The 24,381-nt window shown below is 38.7% G+C and overlaps 3 protein-coding genes across 5 annotated transcripts; 2 read left to right on the top strand and 1 right to left on the bottom strand.

The window, feature by feature from the left end:
- Positions 1-4,459: 4,459 nt before the first annotated feature.
- Positions 4,460-14,821, top strand: LOC145502393 (vesicular inhibitory amino acid transporter-like). 2 transcript variants are annotated; one of them, XM_081481714.1, is made up of 4 exons: positions 4,460-4,638; positions 7,705-8,123; positions 11,505-11,690; positions 12,244-14,821. In XM_081481714.1, the coding sequence occupies exons 2-4, from the start codon at positions 7,886-7,888 to the stop codon at positions 13,224-13,226; spliced, it is 1,407 nt and encodes a 468-aa protein (XP_081337840.1). In that variant the 5' UTR covers positions 4,460-4,638; positions 7,705-7,885; the 3' UTR covers positions 13,227-14,821. The 2 variants fall into 2 exon arrangements, with proteins under 2 accessions (XP_081337840.1, XP_081337839.1); XM_081481713.1 differs by lacking the exon at positions 4,460-4,638 and having other exon boundaries at positions 7,303-8,123.
- Positions 14,822-15,730: 909 nt separating this feature from the next.
- Positions 15,731-19,936, top strand: LOC145503159 (uncharacterized). 2 transcript variants are annotated; one of them, XM_081482623.1, is made up of 5 exons: positions 15,731-16,284; positions 16,901-17,077; positions 17,649-18,025; positions 18,614-18,820; positions 19,593-19,936. In XM_081482623.1, the coding sequence occupies exons 2-5, from the start codon at positions 16,924-16,926 to the stop codon at positions 19,929-19,931; spliced, it is 1,077 nt and encodes a 358-aa protein (XP_081338749.1). In that variant the 5' UTR covers positions 15,731-16,284; positions 16,901-16,923; the 3' UTR covers positions 19,932-19,936. The 2 variants fall into 2 exon arrangements, with proteins under 2 accessions (XP_081338749.1, XP_081338747.1); XM_081482621.1 differs by lacking the exon at positions 15,731-16,284 and having other exon boundaries at positions 16,373-17,077.
- Positions 19,937-20,736: 800 nt separating this feature from the next.
- On the bottom strand, positions 20,737-23,306 carry LOC145503158 (melanocyte-stimulating hormone receptor-like). Its single transcript, XM_081482620.1, has one exon. It carries the CDS (start codon positions 22,949-22,951, stop codon positions 21,716-21,718), a length of 1,236 nt encoding a protein of 411 aa, XP_081338746.1. The 5' UTR covers positions 22,952-23,306; the 3' UTR covers positions 20,737-21,715.
- Positions 23,307-24,381: the final 1,075 nt, after the last annotated feature.

Raw genomic sequence — 24,381 nt, 5'->3', positions numbered from 1 at the left:
TACAGATAAGTATATTTAGAAAACAGCCCAAACAAAATGCTCGCTCTGATTAGTTTTAAATCGTATTTCTATTTAACTTAGTGTCGAAACACCTGTCCACGGTTGCAATTCTTAGCTTTCAGTTTGGAATTTATCATGTCGTTGTCCCGTTCAGGTTGCTACGCAGTAAGCAGCCTTACTTCATTATTATCTTTTGCACATGATCCTACATATACCGGCAGCATTTTCATTTGCGGTCCCTTGCATCTGTCTATCAAAAGATTACGAGCTCGAGATTCAAAGAATTTGAAAACGCCAGCTGAGAGTTAATGGGCGCGATCCATTCAATCGAAATCTTCGGGCTGAGGTTCGAAAATTTCTTGGCGTCGAATGGATTGCGACGAGTCCGGACTGTCTCGTTCCATTCCACCCGCTAAATGAGTTTCGCGCCATTAAAAATGGAGGATCGATGTTGGATCACTGCATGTTGCTCGTATTAGAGCTAGATGACGATTTCGACGGTGATATCAATGATATTGTGAGAGATGTTTCATGCGTAGTATTCAGTAACCAGTATAACGGGATATTTTGAATAGACCGTTCCCAGATATTTGCCGTATGAGTTCAAAAACCACTTTCGAATGATAAAAAGAACATTCCAAATTCTCTCGGGAAATAAATCGTCTTTAAGAGCCGTTAACAGCCAAAACATACACTTGGCTTGCGAAGCAGCTCCAGACCTGTCGTAACTGCACATGGTTGTACGAGTAACACTGATAGATCCGCTGTTAACAATCCATAAAAGCTAAAAGCTGCAGTGATGAGTGTTTTCCTCCATGTTGCACATGGAAAATACCGAACAGCGAAGTACTGGGATTGAGAATGGGTCGGAAATGTAGAATGGAACGGCCCATTTCGATCGGACCGGCCTAACCGAGAAAAGCTGTCCACCTCGAAAGTTGGACCGGCTTTTTCGAAACTTTTCCGGTTGGACGGAACTGATCCATTCAGTTTAGACCAAAATTTCCGGAAATGTTGGTTGAATGAATCGCGCCCAATAGTTTAACGACGACAATGGAAACTTGAGCAGTCCGGAATATCCCGATAAATTAGGACAGTCATGACGTCATCAAGCTATTGTTTGCAGGGAAAATGGCGGCCCTTTTATGCGGACCAAGAAAATATGTTGTTTCCAGTCTCGCATAGAGTCTGGCCAGCATTATCCAGGACGTTTTGCGACCAAACGTTGAGAGGGAGAATAAGCGGCCATTTTGGTAGTGGGAGAACGTTGACTGTCTTCTAATCATTGAGTTTTTTTGGTGTCAAGCGACGATGTAGACGCGATTTTGTGGCCAAATATTAAGGTTAGTAAAGTGTACGCGTTATTTTCTAGTATTCACGTATTTTTCATTGAGCTGTGTATATTTTTTATTGGTTCTAGTGTTGTTAAAGTTTCATCATGCCAAATTACACAGTTGTAAACAACGTCGATATTTTGTAAACTCTCTTTGAATTTGAGGCGTTACAAGTGTACCTGAACCGCTGTTGTTATAAGGCTTGAGTAATGCATCGTTCCTTCATTTTTATGACAGTTGTTTTCAATTTCTCTCTCTTAAGAACATGGAAGAGCATACTCGACTGCTCGAGGCACTTTGCCGAGTTTTTGGGGAAAAAACAAAGGGAAAAGAGAGGAAATAAGACGTTGCTAAGTACGCGGACGAAATTAAACAAATTTGGGAGGTCTCTGTTTTGGTGGATTCACCGAATGTGCACCCCAGTTTTATCACTGGAGAGCCAGCAGCCTGTTGAAAACCACCTACAACACAGAAGTGGCAGCGAAACAGACAGGGCAGGGGTTGTGCAGTGATTCCCTGTAAATGGATGCTATCAGTATCCCAAGGAATGGCACAAAGGGTAGAGAGAATGTTTGTGCTCATTTACCAGACGTTGAGGGCCATGCAAACAAGTAAGTTAAGGTTTGTAGGGGACATTGTACTCTTTTTTTTTTTTTTTTGGTATTTTTTAAAAACTATACACACTGCAGCTATTCCTAGTAGATGATGATTCTTTTCACCTCCCCATGAAGCTTGAATGTACCAGAAAGTAATGTTTTTGCAAAATAATTTTTATGAACGCAAAGACTGAAAAGGTACGAGAGTTTATAATGTAGTGTCGAGTGTTGAACATTACTAATTGTGAAACTAATGCAAAACATTAATTGGTTGTGAACAGGAAACATATCAGTTTGGTTAAGAATATGTAATAAAAAATGGAAAACATAAGAGTTATCAGACCACTTGAGGGCAATCTCTTATTCAATGTGACTAATGTGGTAACTACATTCAAAATAAATTCATATGTTAAAACGAAAAATACATTTGTAATAATATTGGCATCTGTAAGCAATGTAATAATCTTCTAAGCGCTTGTGATTTGTTTCAGGTCCTGCATTCTGCTAAGAGGCAAATTCAAGGTCGGGAGTACCTAACGAGTGAATAAAATAAAATGGATTTCACTTTCATGACTGAATTTGTTTTGTATACTTTAAATAAATATATAATAAAACCTTGGGACATGTGGATGGATTGTGAATGCTCCCTTGTCAACCTGTCCAGGAATTATATTTTGGTATTTTTGGGTAAATAACTTGTGAAAATCAGCAATTTTATGTAAGTTTTCATAATTTAAATGTGGAAATCAGACATGATATCTTTTAGCACAGTAACAAATAGATACAAGAAATATTTGAAATAAATACCAAAATGGCGAAATTTCAGATTTACAAAGAATATATTAACAGAATTTTTGACTATCCCTGCATCTGACAACACTAAAATTTTGGATACTTTTTTCTAGCTTAGTTTATTTTGTATAAAAGAACAAGAATTTCTCACTCGTATACGTTATTGAAAATTCTGTTTTAATGATGATTTCAATTCCTCGATTTAGCCAAAATGTATAACATTTTGGACATCTACAATTTATCTTTGCTGGCAAATAAGAACACGCGCGTGCTGTCGATTTCGGCCCGATAATCCCTAGGTAAAAGGAAAGCCTCAATTATTATCAATACGCGCGGCCAAATGACAAACTGCCCTCTTGAAAACACGCGCTTTGCGGGCCGCAAATGACTCCTAGCGGGCCGTTAATGTATTAACGGCCCTGCAGCTGATTGGTTCTCGGTTCATCATCCGATGAATATTAACCAATCAGGTTACGTTTATTGACGCGGGAAAACCATTCAGGTGCGAACAGCTTGCGTAGTGAACGTTTGCCGTTTGGAAATTTCATTTTAAAATGGAAGAACTCCCAAATTTTCAGCTTTTTTCTAGTCAAAACTCGGACTTAGACAACGAGCAACTGGATGAGATTGAGCAAAAAGCTCAAGCGAAAAACACCAAGAGAGCAACTGAGTGGGGAGTAAAAAAGTTCGAGAAATGGTGTGAGAAAAGAAAAATTACAGTGGATCTCAAAACAGTAAGTGCAACGGACTTGAGTGAAATTCTGCGAAAGTTCTTCGCTGAAGTGAAAACAGAGAAAGGCCAAGCATTAACTCCAAGTGCATTGACTGGAATTAGAGCGGCCATTCATGGCCATCTAACCTGTGCTCCACTCAGCCGAAACATAAACATTTTGCAAGACAGCGAATTTATGTCTGCCAACAAAATGTTTGAAGCGAAGGCCAAGCTATTTACGAAAGAAAACAATGCGAAACCAAAACACAAATCATCCATTCAGTCAGGAGACATGCAGAAATTGAATCGATACTTCATGGAAGGGCAGAACACGGACGGCGTTTGGAAAGATGCGGAGAAGTTAGTTGAGTTTATTTGGTTTTCGTTGTGTTTTCATTTTGCTCGCCGCGGCAGAGAGGGATGGCGGGAGCTTACAAGGCAGTCATCTCTGTTAAACATTTTTTTCTTATTAAATGAATTTGTACGATTTGGCCTTGTGTATTGATAATAATGATAATCGCATGACTTTTGTCGGTCATATAGTTTATTTGTGTCCCTCGTAGCATCATTTGCGCCCTTGCGCTTCGCGCTCGGGCGCAAATGATGCTACTCGGGCCACAAATAAACTATATGCCCTCCAAAAGTCATGTGATTGTCCTATTCTCATATCAATCATTTCTGTGCTTTGAAAAATTCAGAGTAAAGATGCTTACCGATTGTACGGTCTCTTTCCAAAGAATGATAACAGCAGCTCGTCAAACGTGGCTCGCATTGCGTTCTGTGGTGCTTCCTTTGGTCCGAGGATAATCGTTATCTGGGCAGAATTGTCTGTGACATGGAACGCGAACACAAACTTTCCTTTTATTTTATAATTTGGACAGTATTTAACTCAATTCGAGATAAATATAATCCTCCTGAACGCCCGCATTCATGGCATTGGAAAGTATTCGCGACTCTCTTTGTCCGCCATCTTGAATCTCTTGGTTTGTTGTGAAACACAACACTCCAATCAAAACACGCATTGGTTGAGACGTGAGTTTCGTGACATCACAGATGTCCTAATTTATCGGGATATTCCGGACTGTTGAGACGTTACCGGACCGTCACATTTACAAAGCGTCAGACAAGACAATATTCGAAATGAAAACGGTCTTCGCCTCATTCAAATCTCTTCTAAACGACTAAAAAAGACACAGGAACACAGGTAAATAACAGTACATTTATTTTTACCGCTGATGTAGTGTTCGGGTCTCCTGTGATCGATTGGCTTTGTTCAGTCTGCATAACGTTTTCTGGAAGTCACCAGGTAAAGAGACCAGAAGATTCACACAAAAGTGAATTACCAAATTGCGATAAGAGATTGTCTAGTTGCTCCGGCGAGATATCTTCAATAGTAGTTGTAGATTCTACCTGATTTGAAACTATGCTGTGAGAGATTTCATAGATTCCACTGTTTAAATTTCGCTAATCTCTTACCAATAACGTACACTTGGGTTGCCTTGTCAAAGTTGTTCTAAATTGCAATCGTAAACAAATAATTTCGTGTCGGTTTTCGCCGAAACTTCAGGAATAAAAATACTAAAATCGTATTTGCAAATGCGGCTAAGGCGAATTTGGAAGATTTCTTTGTTTTAGAAGGGACGTCCACTTAGTAGACTGCTACAATTTCTTCTTCTGTTACGGCTGGAAACCAAGAAAAAGCTAGAAAAGGATTTTCTGTTTGATTCCGCGAGTGGAGAATCGATTCGGTTTGTTGAGGTGCTTCTTGGTGAATTTCTTTGAATGTTATTTATAAAAGACAGGTAAGTCAATTAATGAAAATTATATTCAAATTACGCTTTTGGGTGAATACTACTTACCTGAACGCCGCTCGCCTCATAAACTTTGGACTTCGACGTTCTAGATGCATTTTTTAATTGGCTTTACCTTGAATCGCAATCAATGTTAAGCGAATTTTCTTTAACATTTCTTTCATTCGGCCATCCTTCGTCTATGAGACAGGATTTGCTATTTGATACTCGGAAAACAGGTGCTGTGTTTTAATGGAGTTATAGAAACATGAGCTAGTGGAAGTTAGGGAGAATTAACGAGAAATGCTATGGGAAACGATCCGACAGGCGAGTGTTTCCATAGCTTTTCCGATCGAATTCTTCCAAACTTCCACTCGTGCTTCTATTTAAACAATAGAGTGTTTCTGTCGAGGAACTATCGGTTGATAGTTGCCCTGCGGAAATTTGATGTTCTTAAAACAAATATTTGCCCGAGAAGCGAAGCTTCGAGGGCAAATATGCTAGTTTTAAGAACATCAAATTTCCAAGGGACAACTATCAGACCGATAGTTCCGAGACATAAACGCTCTATGGTCTTTATCGTTCACCACTAAATTTTCTTACGCGCGCCAGTTCAAAATTCATTGTGAATTATTTTCAACTTTTTTAGATGAAAGCCGTGAAAGGTCGTTAAAGCCAAATGTAAAATTTGAAAAGGAAAACAGACAAAAACCCACTTAATACATTTCAATTGTTTACTTTCTGTAAGCCCGCTTCTTTACAGAAACATTTACACGGACGAGTACTATCCATCCGGGTATTTTCCTCGGACGGGCACTATGGGCTGATAGTGTGTCTCCACGGATGAACACTATCGCGTCACGTGATCAATTTAAACCAATAAGAATCGGAGAAAATTTAGTGGTGAACTATAATACTCGATAGAAACACAGAGAACATGTTTTCTATTTCTTTTAGAAAATTCTGGGACGAAAAAAAAGCAGCCATTATGACCAGACATAATGTAAATTATGTCAAAGCCTCGTTCTCACGTGACTTTCCGGTATAATGAAGGTCGTACCAGGTACCTGTAGACAGCCAATTTAACTAACTTAATTATTCAAATGATTTTCCCTTCTTTCCTCGCCATCAGATCAAGCAGATCGGTCACGACTAAAATTCTTCCTTCAATGAACTAGATTTCAAGCAAAGTTTGCACTTGAGGGCGTCTTGAGAGATAACCCTGTATGGTAAAGCACATGCCTTGATATGAAAGAAAGCAACTTGTTTACTTTGATCATCAAAATGAAAATTCTCTTTGCTCGCGCCATCATTACGTACGTCAACAACTCGTGCTAGAGCAGTTCTGTGTATTCTAGCGAGTTTTAGTGGAATTCTACTTGAACACTAGTACAATTGCTGTAATCTGATTGGCTGAGCCATTGCACACTATCAGCGAGCATTTACACACTATCAGCCATTATAGTTCACCACTAAATTTTCTCCGATTCTTATTGGTTTAAGTTGATCACGTGACGCGATAGTGTTCTTCCGCGGAGAGACACTATCAGCCCATAATGCCCGGCCGAGGAAAAATACCCGGATGGATTGTACTCGTCCGTGAAAAATTTTTCAAATTTTACATTTGGCTTTTCACGGCTTTCTAAAAAAAGTTGAAAATAATCGGTTCAATGTGATTTTTCAATTGGCGCACGGACGAAAATTTAATGGTGAACAATGAAGTCGACAATAGAGTGTTTGCATCTCGGAGCTATCAGTCTGATAGTTGCCCCTTGGAAATTTGATGTTTTTAAAACTAGCATATCTGCCCGAGAAGCTCTCTATTGTTTGATTAGAGTGAAGTGGCCAGAGGTTGTTCACATAATGGCAACGTTTCTAGTTTCCAAACAGATTTAGAAATATCACTGAATAATTAAATTCTCAAGAAACGTAATTAAAGAAAAGAAACTGACGGTTATGCGACTTAAAAAACCACAAAACTTTTCATTGAACCGATAAGTGCAAGTTTCAAATAACACTTCAATCCACGCTATAAAGTTCCTGAAGCCTGCCGGATATTAAGTTAAGAAATGATTGGAAATCGTTATTTGAAGGAAGTTTAGCTAGAATTTTTCTTTTTCTCTGATTCTTCCGGTTTGAAAAGAGTTTTTCGAAAAGCTCTGTTTTCGTGACGGATTAGTGTGGAAGGTAGGCCTAACCGTAGAAATAAAAGGTGCGTTTTCAAATTTCTCCGGCGTTGGTGACCTGTTTATGGTTCCCAAAACCATCGACGTATTTTTATCCATCTGAAAACGACAGGCCTTTCAAATAACTTTTAGTAACATAAACAAGTTTGGAGAGTCGTGGATGCTTAACATAAGATATAAGTTTGATTATAGTAATGTGAACACCTTTGGAGGTGCATAGAGGGGAAAAACGTGGTTTCAACACCCAGACGAGATTAATCATTGAATATATTGAATATGGCTGGCTTGTCACAGGTCAAGCCCAGATGGTTGTAGCCGCTGACCCACCTTCGACAGGGAAGATTGCTTGAATGTTTAATGAATCAAAGTTTTCTAGCGCCAACGGAGATGACTTGACAGAAGAACTTGGAATATCACACACACGAGTGGTGTCTCGAATACAAAGTCATCCTTCTTGATATCAAAAGGCCCAGTTATGGCAAAGGCTATTAAAGATTTTGTGCGGAACATTTTCCCTTCTTCCCTATTTGAAAAGGGAAATGCAGCTCACCATGGCAGTAAAGAATACCTCCATGTTGAAAATCAGGAAGATAGCGGCGAGGAGGATATAGTTTATCCGAGTGAGGAAATGACAAGAAACAGCCAAGAAGCAGAAAAATCACAAAATACGTCAGCTTTGCAAGCAGCTTGGAATGTTTTAAACTTGATTCAAGGTAAGGATTATTGAAATAACATTAAATTACTCTTTATTTTTAACTCAACTGGAGAATCCATTCTCTGTTATAAGAGACTAGCAAAGAAACTAAATTCAGTTCTAGTGACTTGTCCGATGGGACTTTTTAATCCAATATTCAATCGACTTTTCTATAACAACAATCAACAGCTAAAAAAAAAATGTCTGAGTAACAAGATTTAAATTGACATGTCATATGCAACCTGCCCATGCAAAATTTTTGAAACCATCTGGGAAATCTTTACCCTTCGGTTATTATGCGTAGAACTAATACAAATGCTCATTACTGAAATTCGAAACATAAAAATATTGATTTGAAACATAGCCATGGCAAATTTTGACCTTATCTATATATCAAGGCTGAAATATTAGATTTTCAATAGAAACGAATTTTCGACCGTGAAAGTACTGCTTTTCGATTTCTACTCTACTCTCGAGTTTCAGTTCTTTCACTTAGGAATTTCTAGTTATTACTTTCGCGTCAAAGTTGCCGTAACAAAAAATGTTTCGAAAAAAGTAATCCAAAATGGAAAAGATTTGCCTTTGTAAATAAGATAAATCGTCGCATACGTCAGATCTGGTTTTGAGGTACGGTTTTAATTTAAAAAGTGGAAAGTCTCTGATTCAATGCTTCGTTTTCTTGTAAGTTTCCCCGTACAAAAATCTCAAATTTTGTTTCTTCGTTTATACTGACAGATGTGAAGTTAATACACCTTAAGAAATAATCTAATACACTTCAGTTGTTTGCCTGAAAGTTTAACGTCAAAGGGAAATTTGACAATTTCCAAAAACTAATAATTTTTTTAACAATGTAGGAAGGTTATGGCAAAACAATATGGCGTTAATTTTATTTAAAAAGGCACACATTTTTCTTCTGCGTAAATGAAACTCAATTGACCGATATATATTATTAATGCAAAAAAAAAAAAAAAAAAAAAAAAAAAATTAAATAACAATAATAAATTCGAGTATATTTTGGAACAGTGATTTTATTTTTGTACTTTGTCGGAAAGGAAAATTTCTTTGTAAGGTTTTTTTTGTTTTGCAAAGTTCTTTCGAAGTCAACTAAAATAGATTCCATCTTTATTCATCCAGTTTTTTAGTTGATATTTTTGTTTCTTTTACACGGGGAAAGGAACATATTAAAATTCGATGCCTTTTGTGTTAACAACTCAATCCACTTCTCCATTTCTTTTAAGCGCCAAGAACCGCATATGATAAAATATTAAAATTTCAATGAATAATTGTGTGAACGCGTAGGAAAGTAAACAAAGCAGGTTTTTTTTTTTTTTTTTTTTTTTTTTTTTTTTGGAGAAATAAACCTTAATCTATTTAAGAAGATTCTCCAGACTGAAGATCGTTTTTTCCTTAATGAAAAACATTATTCTGGAGTGGTTTATTGAATATTACTGAACCCTACTTTACTATTAAAGAGCTGTCCTTTCACAGAATGGATTCTGAGATATCCGCTCGTTAATAATTAACAGTATTGACCCAATTCTGGGTGAATTTCACAGCTGCGGTAACAATACTACGTAAACAAATTTTGAATTGTGATTTAACAAAGCCGAAATTCAAAATAATAATTGATAAAAAAAAGGCTTTTGCTGTCTTTGAAATCTTTCTACTCAAATACTCAAGTCTCCAACTGCTGTATAAGCTACACAACGAGAATTTAATCAAATTACAGTAAGAAATAATTAAATGAAAGACAATGTTTCATTCAAGTGTTAGCCAATTTATAAGGTGTTGTTATTTTGAAATGTAGTTTTCAAGTGATTCTAGCTTCTAAATAACATTCCTGACAAAAAAGATTTACAATTTAAGATTGGCTCTAATTTAGAATTCACTTTCTTGAGCCTCCAGCATATAAATTATTTAACCCTCTGAAAGACAGATAACGAATAAATTGGCATTCAGAGAGGCTGATCGATTGGGACTGACGCAAAATAAAGAATAAAAGCTGAAACTGAAGGGCGGTAGGATATTTTTCTGGTCGCCCGACGTCTCTGTTGTTTCTAGCTGTTATAACTTTAACTACAGCCGTCTTAAACCCAGCCGAAACGAGAAACGTTTGGAAACACGATCAAACATTGTTTGGTTACCAATCATTGTCCCGCTTGGACACCTTGCGTGATCGTGATTGACCGCGTGTTTAATCGTGTTGGATAAAGTTGAACGTCGACATACATTTGATGGGTAAACATTTTGTCCGTTTGGTCTTTGATCAAACATGTTTGATTCTATTTGGCCACTCAGTACAACGTCAACATATGTTTGGTCACCAAACAATGTTTGATCGTGTTTGGTCAACAGACATTCCGCGTTTGGACGGGGCAGAAGCGAGGTGATTCAATCTTTATATAATGACAATACACAGGATATCTAATAATGAGAATAGCAGGATCCAAATTCCACAAGATAATAAAATACTGAGCAAGTCGCGCTATTTCAGATCAGGATAATAAACTGCAATTCATGGACTATCCCCATCGAAATTCTCACTATACTCACAGAAGTCTAATCGTGAACAAACTTCTGCCGCGTGAAAGGATGTATGGGAGGAGGGGAGACCTCACGACTTGACACGAGTCGGCCCAACTCGTTCCTTCAAAATGTCGTCTCGACTTATGATACGTTTTAAGCGAAATGCGAATGCAGACGATAAAACTAAGCATGCAAAAAAACAAAAACAAAAACAAAAAACAAAAAAAAAAACCTATGTAACGGGTGTACCCAGTTTTATAAGCACGTGTAGACAAGTGATTACGCTTCAGATAAGTGAGACGTTTTAAGCAAAAGGCTCATAGACACAAAAAGAACTACGCGCGATTAAAAATCATCGACAAAACCCAAAAGAACTTATTCAATATACACGTCGTTCTATGAGCGTGTGCAGCCAAACAATACGTTTTCAAAAAGGAAAAAGTCGTGTCTACTCGTCACGACGTGACCTCATCCTCTACCTTCCTACGCAACGCTTACAATGTGGTATTATACCAATAATTACGTTGTGCACTAGACTATTCCAGAAGCCTAGTCGTATCAACTCGTGTCGACTTGTCACCTGCTCGGCCGTAACCATCTCTGTATACACCACGACATAGTAGAGAACACCGCAATGCTATAGACGACTAGATTCTGTTCTTCACCATACAACTTCCGTTAAGTCAAGTCGACTACAAATTTAGACGACTCGACTCCCTTTGCGTTTAAAGTTTGCCGGAAGCAAAATCTTAGTCCCTCAGTGCTCCTGTCCCACCCACCCGTCCCCCTACCCTGCCCTTGTCTCTCCCACAGCGAGATAACTTCAGAGATAATTTTATGATTATTTTTTACTTACTTCATTCTCAATATTTAGGTACAGGCACCCTTGGCGTTCCGTTTGCTGTCATGCAAGGTGGATACATGTCGTTGGTAGCCATTGTCATCGTCTCGATAATCACTAACTACACTGGCAAACTCATCGTCGAGTGTTTGTATGAGAAGCCATTTAGTGATCAGGGTACACGTGGAGTCCGCCTTAGGAATAGCTACGCCTTGATAGGTAAGCGGCTGTCAGCTTCAAAATAATGTTGTTGTTGTTGTTGTTGTTGTTGTTGTTGCTCAAGATTACGTGGTACCAAGAGACCATGCTCATTTTCTCTTGGTGGTACAGGTTATAGTCAAACTTCCCTGACATCCATTTCTGTGTACTAAACAAAAACCAGGTTTTTCTGTACATAGTACCTTAGAAAACACCATCCTCATCATTCGGTCGGTCAATCAAATTATTTCATGCTGTCTGTTTGTCTGTCTACTTGTCTATCTGTCTGTCTGTCTGTCTGCCTCACTGTCCTTCTGTCTGTATATCTGTCTGTCTGCTTGTCTGCTATTGACTAGTAAGCCGACTCAGTTAGTCAATTATAATTAGTCTCTGAGCCAGTTTGTCTATCTGTCCGACTGTCTGTCTGTTTGTCTGTCTGTCTGCTGTTGACTAGTCAGAAAGTCAACCAGTCGGTTAAGGCAATAAGTCAGTCAGTCATTTGTTCGTATTTATCGCTTGCTTGTTTGTTTGTTGCCTCTCATCCCTGTTTAATTATTTATACCTTACATTTCAGGTCAGGCCTGTTGGAAAAAGCACGGTTCAGCGGTCGTGTGGGCAGCCCAGGTGATGCAACTCGCGTGCGCGTGCGTGCTGTACCTCTTACTTGTGGCGGACTTTTTTAACGACTTGTTCGAGCACCACTCTCTGTCCTACTCCCTGTGGATCATCATCGCTGGCTTTCTTCTCCTGCCTTCAGTGTTCCTGAATCAGTTCAAACGCATCTCTTGGCTCAGCATGTTTAGTGTCGTAGCACTCGTGATGGTTTTTGTGTCGGTCATTGGGTATGGCGTGACAAAGCGTTACGAATGGGATTTCAACCTTGGCGTGACAACGCTGGAGGGCTTCCCCGTGGCTTGGGGTATCATTCTCTTCAGTTTTGTTTGCCATCCGTATTTACCAGGCATCGAAGAAAGCATGGAGAAACCAGAGGAGTTTAACAGCATCATGAACTATTCCTTCCTGGCGTCAGCCCTGACCAAACTGACTTACGGCTTCATTGCAGTCTTGACCTTCAAGGACAATACTCAGCAAGAAATCTCTGAGAATCTACCGGCAGGAGCTCTACAAAACACGGCAAACTCCCTCCTCGGACTGAACGGCATGTTTTCTTATGCCCTTCCTTTGTTCACGCTCGTAACCATTGTGCACAAAGCCCAGTTTTCGTGTCTCCCGCCATGCATCCCTGACGAGAAACACCCGCTGACCGTTAAGGAACGCGCCATGATCTACTCATTGCGGGCGATCTTTGTGATTTTCACAGTCATGGTTGCTGTGTTGCTGCCACAGTTCTCGTTGTTGATGGCAGTGATTGGCAGTATATCAGGTGTTTTGCTCACGCTAGTTTTCCCGTGTCTTTTTGACGTCATTCTTCATCTTGATCACATCAGCACAAGGCGTTACGTCATTAATTTGCTCATCGTTTGTGTAGGAGTCCTGTCGGGTGGTTTTGGTTTGGTGTTTTCGCTGATAGCGATAATGAAATCGTACGTTCAGTAATGCAAAATAAGAAACGGTATTAGTTGTACATATTAATATGGGCAAAATAGCCTAGGGTGTAGTCAGAGAGGCAGCTCTAGTTTTCGTTAAAGGTGCTCGTTCCTAATTTGAAAAGCTTACGGGATTCTGTTCAATCCATTGTGAGAGCTGGAATCTCTGCGGATTACCTCGACCGGCTATTCGAGGGGAAATTACTTGTTTTAATCACCATTGTCTTACGACAAAAGATTCAGAAGACAAAATAATACCCTTACCAAACTGAAATAGCTCGCACGGCAACTATCAGAGATCAGAGAAGACCGTTGGTATTGCTCAGAAATGAGGCCAGGAGTATGTTAAGATTTGGTCATAATATGTGATACACACTCGTTTTACATTAGAAGTTCAAGCTTATCTTTTTACCTGACTAAACAGATAAAGATTTTTTCTTTCCCGCCAAACATGCCGGTTCCCCTAAACCTCTGTAAATAGAGGCATGCGCAATTTAATCGGAAGTCCGATATGTTTGGACTTCAGATCGGATCTTTCCAGGGTCGCTCGTTTCCCGGCCGCTGGCTAAGGGGAACGAAGACTCTAGGTACGAGGTTGTTCACGTCTCAGAGCCAGACAGTAAGGGGTTTAAGAGAACCATAACGGTAACGGCAACGTCGCTAAACAAAAGGTGTAATGAGCAATGAATGGCACGTGCGTTATAATTCTTGGTACACTTCTTTGCCGTCCTCTGCAAAACATCCTTGTCAAATGACTAAGCAATTTCTGCGTTGTCTGGACAACGTGAACCACGACGGATAATTTTTGTAATTTATATTCCGAAAAATACGCTGTGTTTCATATTCAGTTTTGACAAAGAGAAACAGATTAAATAACTTTTAGAGTATCGCGAGATTCGTAGGCAAAATATAAATTCGACTTTGTCCTTGGCGTTCACGTCGTAGGTACTTAAACGCCCCAGTGTTTTTATATCTGTGATACTAGTCGGCACTCTCATGCATTTAGGCTGGGGGGAGCAGTTACACTTCTGGTTAAGTCACTCCCTACCTTAGTGCAAAGAGCGCTAGCGCTAATTTGACTGCGTATCATTTTGGAGGTCCTAGCTAAGAGACAATGATCTGGCCCTAGCTCGGTTCCAAAAATGTCATTTGCTGTATTGAGAAATAAATAAATAAATAAATAAATAGAAAATACACTAGTGTGTTTTACAGGGTTCAAATGAATTAAGAGTGGAAACGTGTTGCTTCTCCTTAGCGGCTTGTTTATTTCTCCCGTTAAAATTCTCTGTTGAAGAGACCAAAGAGTTTCATCGAGAAAGGAGAGGTCTTTGGGAAACACGCGCATTAGAACAAAGCTTTGAAGGTCGAAGTTGTCCTATTTTGACCAATAGGGGTCGCGTTAGGCCTGTGAACCATTTGCAAGGTCAAAATGTTGACAATTAAGATCTTGCCGGAAAAGTGTTGAAAATGCAAGATCTTGCCTGCAAAATATCGAATATTCAAGATCTTTCCGGGGAAAAGATTGATTGAAATGATTGAAAATTCAAGATATTGCCGGAAGGATCTTGAAAATTAACTCGCCACTGGTAACTCATCATTGCTAACTTACCCTCTTATTATACCATTCAAATGTAGCAGAGTTAGGCCATTTTGCTTGTTGCATCACAGGTCTCCCAAGCTCCTGGGGAGCCGTGAACATTGAACAACAAGAGAACTGTGAACAATTATTCCACGAGCGCGCGTTGAATGTGAGATGGTAGATAGTCAAAGACGCTTGCAGCGCTGAGTTGGCTTTAATAATCTAATATCCAGAAAGCGCGAGTGGAAGAATTGTTAAAAAAAGAACGGTTCGAAATATGGAAAATTAGTTTAATCAGAGAATGACTTACTTTGGCATTTCTATGTGTTACTAGTGTTTCCGTGGCATTTTGGGATCGTTTCAAATCGCCGATTTTGAATAGCGAGTATTGTTTTCACTGTTTACCTCTCTACATATCATTATTCCTCAAGTTAGGCAACTCAAGGGCCGAAGCCTTGCAAATTGACTGAGGGAAAACAGCCTTAAATTCGCCCCAAAAGCTCCCATCGCCTAACGATTCCACCTAGAACACGTCTGAGTGTTGCTCTAATTATTGCTTCCCTTCATCGGAGGAAAACGTCCACCGAGTGATAATCTCAGCTCGTGAATCTCGCAAGTCTTTTCCATTGAGACCCGTCAAATGATGCTTTGCTTATGTGTTCCGTGCACCGACCGTTTGAACCTTTTGGTTCAAACTACTTGCACAACCGTCGAGTGAAGAGATATTTATCATTCAATACATTTTTTCTCCCTTTTGATCAGCCGAGAGCCCACCACGTGACCTGCAAATAACTGCCTACATCTAATGGTCTGCTTACAAGCGGTGCCGTGTAGATGTGTTTTGTTGCAAATAATATTCTGCTCATGTGTAATTGTACAATAGAATAGAATAGAATAGAATAGAATAGAAAGCCTATATTTTAACATGTAACCACGCTCTTGAGCGAAAAATGGCAGATCGCTTCCTTTAGCTGTCAGAGAGTGATTTAAATATGAAAACAGACTTGGTAATCGAATGTTAAAATAATTATTGAACTCGGTTATCGCAAGATATCGGGATTTGTCAGTGACTCGCATATGAAATATTTGTCTTAGCCTTCGGCTTCGGAAAATAATTGCCACACTGTAACAGACAAGAAGCAACGAGGGACTAGTACATATTTACCATGAAGTAAAGGTTTCCATGCAACTATTTGATTACAGAAAACTTAAACATCACGAATATTGAAATGCACGACTGTAAATTATTTATTACCTTCCACAAAAGGGATTTAGCAGATATCATGCCCAATTTTATGATTTTTTTTCAGTGATTTTATTCTTCATTTGTTATCGTTCCTTCTCGTCCTTTTGAAAAATAATTAGCATATTTCATGCGATACAAGTGAATATGTTTTAAAAGAATTTTACAGAGATGTAGAATATTTCTTTCACTGCTCTTCACTCGCTCGCTGCGTTAGACTTCACACTACTGTCGAACAACGAAAAGGTAAGAAATGTATTCTAGTAAATTATTCCCTTAGTCTACCTCCAAAAGAATGTGTTTTTACAGTGCGGCTTCTTGAACCAAACGCAACTTAGCGATTTTTTTTTTTTTGTAAAACTGACTAGTGCTAAAACAATAAGACGATCACGAATTCATTGTTTTTCTTTGGTACAACCGCCTCAGATCGATAACTTGTGGGAAAACGATATATTGTGAACATTTGTACATAATTTTGTCGCGAGGCCCTAGTTAAAGCCTTAGTTAACAATGAAGGAAGGCTGATTACTACCAGAAAATCGACATGATACAGCAAACATTTGCATTTGAGTTTCATCTGAGATCATTACCATGTGCGTCTAGGAGACAATTGGCCTTCGAGCTTGCTGCTCTATTTTTAGCTGCTACACCTTGCTGACGAGACCCAACCAAGTCGAAACAGCTGTCCACGGTTGCAATCCTCGGCTGTGCCTCTCCTCTGAGCCCTCTACCGGTCAATCCAAGATGGCGGCATCGAAAACCTGGTCCATCGAGTGTTCCGTTCCAACAAAAACGCCTGCACTGCAGGCTGACATGGTCTAAATAAGACCCGTTTAAATCTACAAGGCCAATTATTTTTCAGGTTATCGATTCACGACCACTGAGATGCTTCTAAGACGAAAATGGTTTCCTCTGCTGTTCACCGGGCTCTTGGCAAGCTCGTTCTTGGCTCTCTACTTTGTCAAAGTCGAGAACAGTGGAAGCTCCATTTTCGAGGATACGTCTTGCAAACAGCCCACCATCCACTCCAAAGAAAATGGTAAATTTAATTTACACTTTCTCCACTATAGCTAAAGGGATCGGGGTTGTCCTAAAGCCGTTGGACGTATGTGTTGAATTCTGGGGACTTATCGAAATTGTACGGCAAGAAGCATCAGGTGTTGAATTCCTGAAGCATTTCACAAACTTCACAACGAATGCTTACAATAGCCATAAAGAAGTTTGTGAGATGAAAGTTTTACCTCCAGTTCTAATTAATGAACAACTAATAATTCATCTAACTAATTAATAATTCATCGAATTTAAACGAAGTATCAACTGGCCGTGACGATGTTTGGATATCTGATCTTAATTAGCATAGATTTTTAGGATTTTGTCATCTCCGTTTTCTCGTTAGTTCTAGTTTCGATTGAGAAGATATATCAAACACTCAAGACAGTTTTTCGTCATGGCTACATTTTCAGACACCTCGAAGCTCGTCAAAAATACTCCGCTGCGCGTCCTATTTTCAACTCTCTTCTCGGTATTCAGAAATGTGGTCAAACGCGTTCTTCCGTGTTTGATATAGTAATTCATGATCACTGAACAAACGTTGCTTCTGTTTCTTTCAGCCGAGTCGTATTTCCTTTCTCCAGCAGAGGAACTTTTCAAATTGTACGATGGAGTGGAGACATTTGTAATGTTCATCGGATATCAACGAAGCAGTCACAGTTTAGTGGGCGCCATATTGGATGCCCACCCAGAAATTATCATTCCGAGCGAGTTCGATCTGATGACAAGATGGAAAAAATACCAGGCACCAGAACTTATACAGAACAATTTACAGAAATATGCTTTATTTTATGACCTTCACCGTCTCTCCATGAAACAAGCTATGTTTGGAATACGCGCTAACTTCAATAATACTAAACCTACTGGAGTGTCAACTGCTAAGTATACATATCACGTGCCTGGTTTGTGGCAAGGAGGTTATCAAAATAAAATTAAGGTAACGTTATAATTAATTGAATAACGTTTTGTGCCTTTTACAATAAAAGACAACTATAGACATTTAAGTAGTATATATAGGTAAGGTAGATGAAGTCGATATTCGAGCCAAGTGGCTTATCAAGCCAGCGCTTATCCCCGGTTTCCGTATCATCAAGCGACTTGGAGTATTTCTAATTTCTAACCCTAACCCTACTCCCCCCCCCCCCCCCCCCCATTACAGAGCTTTTTTATTCACATAATCTTAATATGACCAGAAGTTCCCTTCGTACAAGAAGTTTCAGGAGTACACACCTCTCTGTTTTTAGATACACATTAACTAAAAATGGCTTTGAGGGTCCGAAACGTTTCCGGGGCTTTCGAGAAACGGGCCCTAGGGTTCGAACCTGGATCGCTCAATCCAGAGGCGAAATTTTTAACCATGAGGCCGCCGCGTCTCCATTATACATACCTTGCATATTCTGAGCAATTACTTGTGAACGGTCCTAGGTACCTTGGAATGTAGTACTCTTGTGGCCTCTGTGTCAAAACGCACATTCCATCGTTTCTGGTTAATTTTGTTTAATTGATAACGTCTTGTTCTCCAAAGGTTATTGGAGACAAAAAAGGAGGTGTTACGTCAGGTATACTAATGGACCCGAGAAGTATGAGTGAACTAGGAGAAATCAGTCAACTTGTTCAAGTACCAATGAAATTCATCCACGTCACCAGGAACCCCTTTGACAACATAGCAACCATGACACTTCTCAAATCATGTTCACGTAACGCTGCGAAAGAATTCGAAGCGGGAGAAAAGGTGAGTTTTCTTTACTATGTCCCCTACTAACGTGTAGCACCTAATAGTATACAACACTAATGAACGTCGCGTGATAGAGAGCGTTGCGTGACACAGAGCGTTGAGTGACGAACGTTGAGTGAATAATACTATAGTGGGATTTTTTTCCTTCGGGTCAAGTAGTTAGAGACAAAATTAACTATTTATATTGTTGAGCCAGTTCAGTGTTTCATAGATAAGTTTTTATTAACCTTTGTTAGCTATGTGCAGGTGTGCTGTGATTGGTCAAAGTTGACAAAAAAAATGGTCACATGGTTTGAAGTCTACCGCGCTGGTTACCAAGCTTCCACAAGGAAAAGCCTGGTTTAGAGGGTTCAGAACCACCTTATATTTGCGAAAATTTAAGGTGGCTCTGAACCTTCTCTACAGATTTTTTTAAACTTTGTGAAAAATTATATCTTATCATGCTTCTCACAATTCGATGATAAAAAAATGGGGGTCACCAAACTCGTTTTTATGTTGTAAGCGCTTAAAGCTAAAATTATGGGTTTTTTTAAAAGGTTGTATTATTGTTATGGTAGCCTGTTTTATAAAAAGGATGGCTGAAACTTGTTTACCAATGACTAGACATTTGTAGTTTACCATTATTGTAGCATCACTTGTTTAAAAACAGTGGTGGTATTCATCCTTCGAAGTATAGCTGTTAGAAAAGTGCTGGAAACTGTTGCCAGCCTCCTTAAAACCACGTTAAAACAATGAAGCATTTATTGGTTTTCTGCTTCATTTCTGACAGATAAACCGCAAGAATTACCTAGAAAGGAGCATTGGACAATATTTTGAGTTAGCTGCCTCAAATCAACGCGTCAGAGAACGGTACAGTGATGCAGTTCTCGATATTCCAGCACACGAAACAGTGCTAAGACCTCGTGAAACGCTACAAAGATTGTGTGACCATTTAGGTGTCACGTGTTCGGACGATTATTTTGAAAAATGCAGTAAAGTCATGTTCGGAACGCTGTCAATCACGAGGAACAAAGTAGTTTGGACTGATGAGCAAATAAAGCGAGTCACGGAGATGATGAAAAGTTATCCTTTTCTGAAAAACTATTCGTTTGATAAATACCCTTCCTAAAAATGCGTCAAGGATTGTTGACTTTTAAGGTGCTATGTCACGGTATTTTGACCACGTACAAATTACCATTAACTTGAAAGGAACCTGAAAATAGTAGGTAACCAAGACAGAAAAACACAAAAGAGATAATAATAAATTATAAAGGAACAAGGATGGAGAAGATTTGCATGGATTGTAAAAACGGCGGCAAACTTGAAAAATTTAGACTGAATTTTTCAAAAAAACCGTAACGTAGTTCCTCTAAACTCTCGGGTGAGCAAATTTATTCCTACATAATGCGTTGTTTTCAGGGAAGTTTTAATTTATTTTTAGGTTTCCTTTCAATTTAAATTTGCCATGGCATACGTTTGTCTTTTAATATCAGGCCAGTTGGTACAGCTTCAACTCTGTAAGCGCATATTCCAAATTTGAATTTTGTAATCCAGCAATAATGAATACTTGCCATGGCGAAAAATTAAGGCTGATGACGCATTCCTATCCAAACAGCCACCATTTTAGAACGCAATCTCTTGGATTTCTTTATTTTCCAAAAACGTCATAAAACAATAAAAATCGAGTCAAGGTCGATTCAAAAATCAATGAAATATTGTTGAAAAGCCCTAAACACTTTGAAATAACTGCATGAAATAAAATAGTTTTCAAGTTGTAAGAACATGTCGGCCAAATATGGTAACCGTGGAAACATTACGTTTCGAGTATAGCCTTGCAGACGGCCGGTGCGACTAAAATTTGAATTGACTAATCAGAATTCAGCAGGCAGGAAAAACTGTGCTGTCCTGACGCAAGGTATTGAAGTTGGGCATCTTTTCTCACCGGTGAAGGCATTGAATATTCACGAAAAGGGATATATAATTCAAAAAAGCTATATCAGATTGTAAAAAGTGAAAAAAAAAAAAAAAATGTGAGTCTCCAAACTTTTAATTTGGCGCCAAAATGGGTCTTCAGCGTTCGGCACCTCACTCATCGGTCGCTGTCGTCAGGTAGGATAAAAGTTGTGTCATTTTGAATAAAATGTGCTACCCCTCATCAAATTAAACGCGGAATTCTCGAATTTTTTGTTGTTTGCGTAGAAAAAGACCATTATCGTGTCGTTTCGGTAGTTCAGCTCGGTCCTGACTGCCATTAGTTATACCAAATTGTTTCCAGATCAATTTCAGGGAACAAACGAAAGTCTAGCAGTCTATTGCTGGTTTGCAATATCACGCAATCAAAAATAAATAACCCATTCAATGAATTAAGTTAAGAATCTGGGATATGATAGAGGATTGATATATAAACAACCTTGCTAAGATCTTTGCGGTTTTTCATTCGCGCGTTATTTCGAAAAGTGTTTCACCCAAATTTATAGAGCTTTGTATGGAGACGCCATCACATATTGGTGCCCATCCGAGGGACACCAACATGGCGGCCGCACAATAACAGAAACAGCTGTCATTGAGTTTTGCTATTGAAACAAAAAAATTATTACTCTATAGTTCTGATCATTGAAAGTAGTAGGTCTTCTAGTGCAAGAACTGTTCAGTTAGTTAAAACTTGAGCGATGAGTGACTGACCGACCTGGGATTAATTACTTCAGCACTTACTTAACATTTAAGTTTTATTTCAGAGTTGATTACTTATTTTCATTTGTTGATATCGTTGTTGATTTTTCGGCAGCCACTGTTCTTAATTCTGCGTATAGTATAGCTTGCGTACTAATAATGATAACAATAATAATAAATTAAGTCTTATATAGCGCTAGCTGTTTCTAGATTCGCAAGCTACCGTCATGTGCCAGTGGTTCTTCATGATGTTGCTATTGATGCCATTATGTTGCTTCCGTGAATAATGTTATCGTTCGCATTTTCTTGCTCATTGTTTGGTGGTTCTTCCCCTTCCTGTGTTGCTTCAAGCGGTACCACAATGTTCGTCGATCTTTCGAAGACTCGCAATCGGAACCGTTCAGCCTGTGTGTAGTTTTTTCTGAGTAATATTTCAATGAACGCAATTCGAAAGTGCTTTATCCTAACGCAGTAAATAACAGGATTTATCAACGAATTGAGAATTGCTACAAAGCTTGTCGTGAAAAAAGCAATATGAGCTATCTTTACACGAGTTATGGTAGAAGTCTGAAGTAGTATTCGAACAATTATTGATGGCAGATAGCACAATAGCAGAATAAAAAGTACAGTAGTTGTTAACTTTAAAGCTTTTCCCTCCTTCAAGAATTTTTCCCTGGCTTCTTCTGATACTTGATGGGCTGCGATTTGCTTCTCGTGGCGGCGAATTTCCCTGTAAACCGCAATGTGGCAGAAGACTATGATGGCCATAAGAAAGGGAAAGCGAAAATAACTCACCGTCAACAAAATGTTCTCGTCCGTTATGAGAAAGGGTATACATGCCTGCACCATTATGCTTATCCAAGTCACAGCAGACAAGCCGAATATACGAGCTTTAGTAACATGGCTTGTGTAAGTGAACGAGTGTTTAATGGCCAAATACCTTTCCACGCTAATCAGGGCAAGTTGACAGAATGAAGCTCCACATAATGACTTAACCACAATTTTCGATAATCGTTGTAGCGTGCAGTGTTTGTTCGATGTCTCACCTTGCATGGTTAATATTGTGACCGCGGTAAAAACAGGTTGGGCGATTATTCCCACTAGCACATCAATGAACGCTAAACAGCACAGTGTGATATTGGAATTAGTTTTCAGTCGCGCTTTGGTCTTCACAGCAATCATCACTAGCACGTTCAAAATAATGATGAATGGACATGTTGTTATGTTGACGACTGTTATGAAGATAAGCAGCACATACGCCCATGTAGCGGTACGATCAAGTCTTCCACCTAGATATTCGTAGATTTCGCATTCAACGGAGATCGTGTCGCTGGTAGAAGACCCGCTGAAATTCATGTCTTCTCTGTTGTGATATGTTATGGGGTCATCGGTCTTTAAATAGAACTTTTTCATTTCCATCTTCCTTTGTAGATTGTACACAACTTCACCTGTCCATATAAACGTAAGTTGTGGGGTCATCGGCTTTGAATTTCTTGTTCATTTAAACCGTCTTTTGTTAAATAGATTGTAAACATCCTAAAGAGTTCAGATGTACTGAACTGAAATTTAAGAAAATCGTTTTCTTCATTCAGTTACATTTCTGATTAACAAGGGGGAAAGAGTTTTATCCAAATTTTATCGTTGTGAGATAGTGAACGCCAATGTTTCTCGGTCACATTTTGACACCCCGTTAAAAATGTGTAAATTATAATGAATAAAGAGGAAATTCATTGAGGCGAAGGGAATCAGAGAACGATGAAATGCAAATTAATAAAAAAAGATTATTTTTGAAAATGTGGATTTATTATTGAATTCGAAAAGGCCATTATCATTGACTCACTAAGTCAACAAAAGAAAACTCGTTTTCACGAATTCTGCCTGAGTTGAAATATAGGGGATAAACAAGTCAATAAAGAAATAAGGATGTGGTTTTTTTTTTTCATATGTAAACATATATATTTTTCTATCAACACACGTTTTCGTCAATCCTGGGAACGACATAGGTCAAGCCGAACTGAAAACCAGATTAGTCATATAATAAATGAGTACAAAATGTATTGTGTATTGGATTAAAGTTTATATAAAGGAAAAAATCATTTTTTTAAAATTAGTGTTTACGTTATATATCGTTTGAAATACACGATTCCAAGGTTTCTAGCTATTTTGAGCCATGAGCTTTTCCGAAATATCGAATCGCTGACCTTGGAATGAACTCGTGTGTGGGAATTCTAAAAATCATCCGATCAGATCAGACTTCGCAATCCCAATACTACCACACAAAATCCATTCACTGGGGAGCATAATGGGGCCTCGACGGGATGTTTGAGTAACGATACCGTTCAACTTTGAGCGACTAGAGCACAACCATAATCAATAAGATAGAATATCAAATGTTAATGGTGTACTAGAGAACGATGAAAGTTTCAAATGGGGTACATTCCACCAGGATCTGAGTTACCATAGCGACAAAATGACGCCATACCCCATTTTACATCTGACCGAATAACTTGCCATCAGCGACAAATTTAGGAGCGTTTTCGAGAAAATTGTGAGTGAAGTTTCAAGGTGTCAAAATTAAACAAAAACAAACAGTTACAATGTTATTAATTGAAAACTATGTTCACAAGACTCGACTAAATGGAATTTTAGTCTTAGATAAATCATATAACGCCTAATTATCTTGAATGAAAATCTCAGAGAAATCGCCCAGTTTGATATTCAGAAACACTGGCTTGCACATAACTGGTTTGAGATTATATTATATTAATTTATTTATTTATTTTTAAATCTGACCTAAAATTATTAAATTGGTCGACAATTAAAACAAATTCGATGATTTATATTTTTATATGATTATTTTATATTTTTAGCCTCAATTCAGGAAAATATTGCGGGAATTTTGACGCATG

This window comes from Orbicella franksi, chromosome 11 (assembly GCF_964199315.1).
Source record: "Orbicella franksi chromosome 11, jaOrbFran1.1, whole genome shotgun sequence".
Classification (NCBI taxonomy): domain Eukaryota; kingdom Metazoa; phylum Cnidaria; class Anthozoa; order Scleractinia; family Merulinidae; genus Orbicella; species Orbicella franksi.
The sequence above is the reverse complement of the archived record's forward strand: the minus strand, read 5'-3'. Positions and strand labels throughout refer to the sequence as shown.

Coding starts and splice junctions, on each gene's coding strand:
- LOC145502393 (XM_081481714.1), top strand. CDS start 7,886: ATGGCAAAGGCTATTAAAGATTTTGTGCGGAACATTTTCCCTTCTTCC. Junction 8,124..11,504: donor TGTTTTAAACTTGATTCAAG/GTAAGGATTATT, acceptor CTCAATATTTAG/GTACAGGCACCCTTGGCGTT. Junction 11,691..12,243: donor GAATAGCTACGCCTTGATAG/GTAAGCGGCTGT, acceptor CTTACATTTCAG/GTCAGGCCTGTTGGAAAAAG.
- LOC145503159 (XM_081482623.1), top strand. CDS start 16,924: ATGCTTCTAAGACGAAAATGGTTTCCTCTGCTGTTCACCGGGCTCTTG. Junction 18,026..18,613: donor GTTATCAAAATAAAATTAAG/GTAACGTTATAA, acceptor TGTTCTCCAAAG/GTTATTGGAGACAAAAAAGG. Junction 18,821..19,592: donor AATTCGAAGCGGGAGAAAAG/GTGAGTTTTCTT, acceptor CATTTCTGACAG/ATAAACCGCAAGAATTACCT.
- LOC145503158 (XM_081482620.1), bottom strand. CDS start 22,951: ATGACCCCACAACTTACGTTTATATGGACAGGTGAAGTTGTGTACAAT.